At 37.3% G+C, this 8826-nt stretch overlaps 1 protein-coding gene across 24 annotated transcripts in view; it reads right to left on the bottom strand.

Annotated features, from left to right (window-relative positions):
• Positions 1-246: 246 nt before the first annotated feature.
• The window catches only part of DLG1 (discs large MAGUK scaffold protein 1), a 139110-nt gene continuing 130530 nt past the window's right edge, over positions 247-8826 (bottom strand). For all 24 annotated transcript variants that reach the window (XM_064385734.1, XM_064385736.1, XM_064385735.1 and 21 more), the window contains 5 exons: positions 7895-7996; positions 7480-7652; positions 3883-3992; positions 3426-3517; positions 247-1978 (listed from right to left, as the gene is read on the bottom strand). In XM_064385734.1, coding sequence (XP_064241804.1) covers positions 1872-1978; positions 3426-3517; positions 3883-3992; positions 7480-7652; positions 7895-7996 — 584 coding nt within the window. In that variant the 3' untranslated portion in view covers positions 247-1871. The remainder of the gene's footprint in view (positions 1979-3425; positions 3518-3882; positions 3993-7479; positions 7653-7894; positions 7997-8826) is intronic.

The following is an 8826-nucleotide window of genomic DNA, read 5'->3' as shown; positions in this document are numbered from 1 at the left end:
ACCAGAAACTTTTTTGGGGCATGCACCAGCAGCTTTAACTTCCTGTAAGCTGCACTAGCATCCCACATAACATCAGCAATAATTGTGTCACAAGTTTAAACCTGCTTTTAATGCAATAACCTCAGCAGCCCCAGTGTGGCCACCAGTGTTTCTCTAAGACCTGATTTTCATTTACAGTCTCAGTCAATTATTCTAAAGTGCTACAACACCTGTATTTATCATAATTAAAAACACACTTGACAAATATATTGTACAATAAAGTTTATTAGCTGTTCTCCTCTTTCTAACAAATGGAATGGATAGTGTTGATAATTCTTTACAAACCAAAGCTGATTTGGTTGTGTGACTGCCCCATGACTGCCATAAGTACATCCCTCTGAGAAACAATCAGTTGCAAACAAGCAGTGGCAGGTACCAAATAATACGGGAATTGGAGAATTTCATTGTTGAAGGTTTTGGTACAACGTATTCATAACATTCAGCACAGAAGTTTGTGCATTGCAAATGGAAGATCTTGTGCCTGTGCAATCCGAGACGAACACGTACAGAAAAAAAAAATATATTGTTGACTCTGAATTCTCCCTTTGGTTAAGACATGCATATTACAAAGGGAACAGGGGAAGACAAACACCCGGAATTGCGTAGAAAAGAGGAGAACTTGCATGTATTTTTTTCTTGTACTAATATTCCCTGGACTTCATGCCCAGCCATCACAGCCCATTTGATTTTTCCATGATTAAGGAAGGTAAATTCTAATTTGGTTTTTTATTTTTATTCAAAACAAAAAGCTAGGAGTAGGTGGTAAAAGAAAAATATATATTTTATATATATATATTTATACGTGTGCGCAACTATGTAAAGAAAATAATTCCCATAGTTACAGAGTTTAGTTAAAGAAAGTTTAATATATATATATTTATTATAACAAAATAGGCAGTTATTGTGGGTAAAATATTCATTAAAATCTGACCCCTAAGAACACACACATTTTTAGGCTATGAATCATTCTCTCATTGCCCTAATGACCATCTCTGCAGCTGTTTTCTGAATTACTGCCAATGCAAATTTGGCATTCCTCTGAAAAATACATGGTTTCCTAGCACCTAAACATATTTTTAGGCTCAAAAAGTGTGATGACCATTATCTATAAAGAATTTCTGTAACACACTATAAATAGTGTTTCATGAGGAAGATTAAAAACATTACACATCTTTGTCCCTAGCAATTTTATTGGCAAAAAATGAAAAAATAGATTATAAGAATATCCGTATGAAATTATGAAAATGAATATCCCTTTAGGAGTAGTAATGGGACTTAATGAAAATGCTAACTCAAAATTTAAAAGTTTCTTTCTAACTGCCTGGAAAGAAAAAAGAATACTGTGACAATAGGATTGAACTCAGAAAATAAAACCTGAAATTGATTGCCCTGACCAAACCATGCTATTAAAGTTAAGCGTGCAAAGTTACTCATAATTTACAACTTCCTTGAATACAACTTTTCTTTCAATTGTTATGAAATTTTAAAAGAATGTCTATAAAGCTTTTTTGAAAAATCTTTGAAAGTTACTTTCCCTTAAACATTAAGGAATTTTACCCAGCAATTCCCTCCCACCCCCACCCGAAACTAATAGCTGGTCAGGCCATTCCACTGTCATGTTTGAAAAATGGCAAACCAACAACACACAATAATACAAATTATTTAAACTAAGAGAGACACCAAATGTAAAGCATTATGGGAACTGCAGAATGTGATGGTTAGGGTATGAACCACGCTGGAAAGAACTAGAGGCAGGCTCCACTGGAAGGGCTTAAGAGTCGTCAGATGTAGTAGGTGATGTCAGTTAGAAAATGAAAAATAAAAATCTGTTTTCATAATTTTTCCTTTGCTGGAACCCAGATGTAAGGACCAGACTGTTCCTCTATGATCTGTTTCACTTGGTTGTAGATTTCCTCCAGAGTGTCTCCCTGGACAATGGCTGCAAAACATAATGTGGCAATCAGCAATTGTCCCTCCTCGTTCTGTGCAGAAGCCAGGCTGCTCCTTGCCCTCAGTGGCAGGGGGATTTCTGACTGCTGAAGGAACAGACACCCTGGACACTCTGGTTTCAGTGCTGGACTGAAGCACAGAGTGGTACTGCAGGACACCAAAGCACTTCCTTGGGGACAGGGAACTTCCACTGTCCTACCAAGTATATACACACAGCTGAGGGGTTTTTTAACCTTTTCCTAGCCACATGTTCCAGTTTGCCTGAGTCAATTCACATCCTCCAGTATTCCTTCTCGGCCCAACTTTCATTTGTGTTTCTAACACAAAGCAAGACAGTGCAGGGCTGTGTCCCCACAGGCTGGTGAACTCCTCAGCTCTACCCTGAACCTGCACAGCAAGGCAGGCTGACCTCGAGATGTCTACCCAGCTCTACCTTTGCTTTTGGCTAAAAAAAGGAGGAACTCATGAAGTTTGTTGTCCAGACAAGAGATTCCAGTTTTATAGACAAGAGGCTTCCTCATAGAGTTAAAAGTGCAATCTGTACTCATTCCTGTCATGTTGGTTAAAGTATTTTTGCCAATTTCTACCAATTAACTAGAAATGAGCCAATATGGATGTGTGCTGATATATCAGAATAAAAATGGTCTGGTGAAAATGAAAACGTTTGAGCTGTTCTTACCAACACTTCAGCCTGGAAGAGCAATTACTGTGAGATAGCAACTTATTTTTAATTAGTGTCACAATCTCAGTGTCAATAACCCAAGAAGTAAGGTTTAGTATGAAAGACAGTTTCGGAGGCAGGTCAGACTCACTCTTCTGTGCATTAATAGAGTAATGCTGCTTCTGAGCTTTGCTTTTGTGCAAATTAGTTCCCTTTTATTCCTACCACTCCACTCTTATCTCATAAAAACCTTCTCCCCATCTGCAGCTCAGTGCTGTACTGCCTGTGGGAGGAGGCTGCTCCATTGTTATAGGCCAAGTACAATGTTCACAGCACAACAGTGCATGAGAAAGAGTTAGAAATGTCTTTGCAAGGCAGATAGACCTTAAGCTTCAGCATCTTCTCTCCAGCTAAGTTCAACCACACCTCCTCCAAATCTCAGTAACCTCAAAGCTGAAGAAGGATGTGCTTTTCATGTGCTTCAGTGTAAAGGTTAAGTCTGTGGAAACAGAACCTGCTGATGAAGCTGGCGAATGGCAGAAAGTCTTTAAAACCTAAATTAGGCTCCCAGTAAATTTTTGTTTATTTTTTTATATTAAATTAACTGATCAAAGTGAAATCAGTGTAGAGATACTAAGATGGCTCCATACCTCAAAGTAATCACAGATCATCTGAAAAACAAAGCTCACTATCTTAGTGGTTAGGCAAGTACTATTTTCACAGCAAGCAATAAAATTTCAGCTCTGGCAAGTGAGCAGTCACAAGCAAAACACACCTGTGAAGTGTTCAGTAAATTCTTGCTCCAGTTTCGTGGCTCTCTCAAATGTCTTCCTGGCTTGCTCTTCTGTTAAGCGTTTATTCATTTCCCTGAAAGTGCAAATATTATACCTTTTTTAAACCAATAGCAAATCCTTGGAGTCTTTCAGGTTTTAAACTGTTGTTTGAATATTAATCCTAATAAAAGGATTAAACCATAAAGACTCCAAGTAAAGACTATAGTGGAAATGAGCTGTTCTAGCATTATGTTCCATGGAATTTAACACAATGACATTTGTTTTCAAGCACTTTAATTTGGATTAGAAGCCCCATCTTAAAATCCCTAAAAATTAAACTCAGTGAATTAAATATTATTTTTAAAAAACCATTACAATTGTCTGCATATAACTTGCGGTTGGCTTTCCAAATACAACAGTGTCAAACAATTTAGCTTGAGGTACTTGGTTTTTACTCACATGATATTTTCCACTGTTTTGGGTTTAATAAAAATGGAGATTGGGTACAGCTGGGCAATCTGCAACCTTTTGATCGCATTACCAGAAACATCAAGAATGCAATGTTTACCCTAAAAAGTGAGAGAGAAAGGAAAATGGCACTAAGCAAAGTTTTAAGTCACAAGTAGCATAGCATAAAAATTTAGAATACAAAACATGTCTCCACTGAAACTAAGAAAATGAGAGTATTTGCATTAATGATACTGTGATTTCCCCACTTAGGCACAAGGTCCCCCAATCTCCTCTGCTGGATCACACACCATTTGAGATGTTCCTGACCCTTCTTTCTTCATTCCTTTCTTCATCACACCTTGCAGCCCTATCAGCAATGCAGAACCATACAGTGGAACAGCTGGACTTCAACCACACCACCAAAAGTTTTTATTTTGCTTTGTTTTGGAACTAATTTGAGGATGCTTTAGGGAGGTGGCCATGTCACAGATGTGGTTTAGAGAGGAGCCAGATGACCTAACTGGCATACCTGAGGGAGTGCCCACCCCTGCTGGCAGGGAAATATGCCACCATATTCAGGTGGATCTGCACACAAGCCCTCTTCTCCCCCAGGTACGAGCCAGTAAAAATACCACATGCAATTTATTTGTGTGATTTATCATTCATCTCTTGAGAAACAAATATAACTTGACCATTCCTTGGGCAGCTGGAAGACAGGGTGGTAAGGCTGCTTTCCTCCCCCTCTCTATTCTCCCTCTAAAAAGAATTTTCCAGCTTCATCTCAAAGGCTCCTCCTGTTCTCAGCTCCTTTCATCTAAGACATGCTCATTTCCACCTCACACGTTTTTATTTCTTTCCTTTCTGAGTAGCACAGGATTAATTTGCCTACTGTCATTTCTAAGGGGAAGAGGAACAGAAAACCAGTCTTGGGTGACTACATTAAGAAAAGCTTTTTCTTTCTTTTCTTTAGCAGGACATCAATGTGCATTGCAGAAATCAATGAGCCAGGATACAAACCCACAAGTACCATATAAGTAAAGGTTACTCATGTCATACAACACCATTCCTGAACTCCTGGGAGATCATTCCTGGAAGAATGTCTGAAATTACTGACATGCTTCTGCTTCCTGGCAGAAGAAACAACTAGGATCATTTACATTTGGTCTCTTTCCCAACAAAATCAGAATTTTACTTCAGGAATTTTTAAGGAAAAGTATTCTTCCCACATGAACAATATATATGTCTGTTAGCTATCAGCTGATGGTAGCTGTTTCCCAGATCCAGTCCATGGGTCTGGATGGCAACTGGTAACATTTAAAAAAGGTGTCTTTATGTCCTAGCAGAGTATTTTACATGTGCTGATCTGTCCACATCTTTAAATGTGGCACACACTCCAAGAACTTAGATTTAAGAGCATTATTTGAAAAAGAAAAAAGGACCAAGTAAAACAATATTTGCTGTGTTTGGCCCAACAGCTTAAGCTAGAAGCCAAAGGGTGGAGCCAGCACAGTGCCTGTGCTGGACCTTATGGGACATAACCATGACAGTTTATTCCAAATCCACAATGAATCTGCATTAACTGTGGCCTCGAGACACACAGATTCACAAACTGCTGATGATTCCAAAGGAAAGAGGATACGAAAATTCTTTTCAAGTGAAGATTTGAAAGACAAGGAAAAGGAACACAAGTGCATTGTAATACAAGCATGTTTTCATCCAGGGAAGCCACTTTGCTCTTTGCAGAGTGCATTTAGAATAATGTTTTATATATTTTAGTTCCTTACTTGCACTGCATCTGATTGAGAAGCACCACACATCAGCCAGTGCCTTCTATAACTGAACAACATCAGAAAGCATCTTTAGCTGTGTCCATTGTGGGTAAGGAAATGAGAGAGACAGGGATCAGCTGGAAGCATGGGCAAATGAACACAAAGACTATTTTAAGAATATTGTTTCTGGTTCTTTTGGGGTAATAGCAGTCACTTCTGTTCTGTCTTCTCCTAAACTGATTGTAGAAAACTTGGAAATAATATTTTTATTCCAGCAATAAAACCCACTGAAAATACTTATCTTTTCAGCAAGATGGAAAAGAATACAAGGATGGGAGTAGTTCCAGGTCAACCAGTTTGCAGCCTTGTCATGATTTTGAAGTACAGTTCTGAAGGATAGGCCATTGTTTCCCACAAAAATAATGTCAGCTGCAACTAAGAAATTGCTGCATCTACCCAAAGTCCCATGGTGCCTGTGCAAGAGATTTAACTGCACAGAGACATCTGCTAATACTTTGTTCTTCCTGTCCATTTATGAAAGATTCATAGCAATTTTGTACCTTACTAATCCCAACAGATGGACAAAAGAACAGAGCCAATTTCAGGTCCAGGATGGAACTGAAGGATTGTATTTGTGCTATCAAGTAAAGTAACTGCCAACAGATTTATAATGTTTAAGCTGTTCAATAATTTCATCATTTAACCACATATGATAGTTTCACAGCTTTGTTCAGCCTCCCATACAAAATACTTTTCATTTATTTGAACAATTCTGTAATTAATATTCTTTTCTTTCCTTTTCTCACTGTATCCCATGAGGCCAGGTTCCATTCCATACGGTGATAAAGACAGGAGAAGAAAACATCATTTGCCCCACAGAATCTCACTGTTTGCCCTGATTTTGATTCAGTTGCAAGAAATAGCAATACTCAGCCATTTGGCCAAAACTACAGAGTTTTCCAGGGTCTAAACTACAGCCCTGTGGCACATGGGTTACTACCCACACTTGCTCTCTGCATGTCCAGACTGACAGAGCCCCCACTTGTGAGTTCCCACCTAGAAAATAGCTGCCCCTTCTCTCTCAGAGATCAGAGAACACTGGCTACTGTAAATGCCCTGGATTTGTCAGCAGCAGAACAACACTCATCAACTCAACATGGAACATTTGCAAAAAACTTTCACCACACGATTTTCTTTAAGACAAATACCTTGTTCTCAGAAATACCCTTCCCTTTTCCCACTTTTTTTTCCCCAGACAAATCAAGTCCACTTCAGTAAGACTTTAGAAATAATTACAATTTTCAAGAAATAATTAATTCAAATCACTTTGGGATGGAAACAGTAAGGTCAATCTTCAAAATATATGGATAGCTGTGGTAAAAAATACTTTTTAAATCGAATTATTTACGTTTACTCTCTCCCTTTGTTAGCTAAAACCATGAGAAGCACAAAGAATAACATTTTTGAACGTTTTCTTTTGCACAGGTCTATATCAAAAGGATCCTCATATTAATTAACTCCACCAGCACTACTCTTCATTAGTTAATGATCTATGTCAGCTAGGCTAATTAGCCTATAATTCCAATTATTTCTTCTGTATTCTCTTTAAATGAGAGGGCACATTATGGTTGCTCTTTTTCCACAATTTAATCATGTTGCTTTCATTATTCCAAAGCTTCTTTATTTCCCTAAATGCATCTGTGAAAATACACTTTGTTTCTAGTCTTATACAAATTCCTTTAAAAGTCAGAAGGGCTTCTTGGCATTCTTCTCTTTTTCCCTGTCAGCACAGGCATATAATCAGCTCAGCAAACGAAAGTAAGTGGTACTGATTTACCTTTTCTGCTACTTCTCGCACTGATTGGACACTTGTTCCATAAAGATGATTATTGTACTGGCCAGCTTCGATGAATTTGTGATCCTGAATATCCTTCTCCATTTGCTCTCGAGAAGTGACAAAATGGTAATCACGTCCATCCACCTCATAATCTCGTTTTGGTCTAGTCGTATCTTTAAATATAAACCAGTAGTTTTTAAAGCAAAACAAAAAACAGTGACTTTTTCCCTTACAATATCCAAAAACCTCCCATTTGTACTGCAAAATTGTCACAAAGAGATTGATATTAAGAGAGGTCTATAAAGTTTAAACAATATATTAACTTTTTTTTTTAACCTAATATACAGAGGATGTCTATAAAAAAATAAAGAGAAAACTATAAGCTAAAATTGCTTTAGTATTTGCTGAGACTTACGTGGAACACACGAGCCAAATTTGTCTGGAAATTCTGAGATCAGGTCATCATTTATTCTGTCTTTCATGGGTCCCAAAACAATCACAGGTCGAGTGTAACTGACTAATAAACATAAAAGAATAATGTCAGTTGTATTTCATATGACTGTTAACTTTTCAGAGTTCATCAAAATAAGCTCTCTCACATAGCAATGATTTTAATACTTAAAAGAATATGTACTTCTAAGGAGAATAAAAACAACACTGAAGAACATCAATCAGTCAATACCACAGTCATAGTAGGATGTTAAACTTTCACTCTCAAATCACCATTCTCAGTGATGCAAAATGAGTCTTAAATTATGAAGTCTTTGGGGAAAAACACCTTCTGACAAACTAACATCCTAAATTCTAATGGAAAAATGATAGAGGGGAGGTTTGAAAATCTTTTCAGTTCCAAGAGGCACCTAAGCAGCAGCACAGTTCATAAAATTCTGTGTTGGGAGAAGCTTCTCCTCTAAGACCACAATTAAGCACTCATATACAAAATTACTCAAATATAAATAGTTTCTGTAACTATTAACACCCTTACAAAATTAAGTGTAGTACCTTTTGAAAGTGGTTTAATTATTTATAATGAAGAGATTTAGCTGAAAACTAAGTTTAAGCAGATTATGTTTAATCACACTGTAAGAACTTTTAAGACAATAATGCCTAAGTATCTTGCCACGAACATGTAATTTCAGCAGTACAAATTTTAATTTTAGGTTCAATCTGTCACACAAATAAGTAGCAATTAATTAAAGTCTGGCCTATTAAATATATTTTAATTTGACTCAGAGCTATTTCCTTTCCATTCTGCTACTATATTCGTAAGAGGAATGTCTTGAATCCAGCATCTATTAACTTACTAATTAACAAACATCTTGGCTGTTTCTCCCTTTGTGAGCCCCT

Source organism: Passer domesticus, chromosome 11, assembly GCF_036417665.1.
Source record: "Passer domesticus isolate bPasDom1 chromosome 11, bPasDom1.hap1, whole genome shotgun sequence".
NCBI classification, from domain to species: Eukaryota; Metazoa; Chordata; class Aves; order Passeriformes; family Passeridae; genus Passer; species Passer domesticus.
Note: the sequence above shows the minus strand (reverse complement) of the source record. Positions and strands in the feature narration are given on the sequence as shown.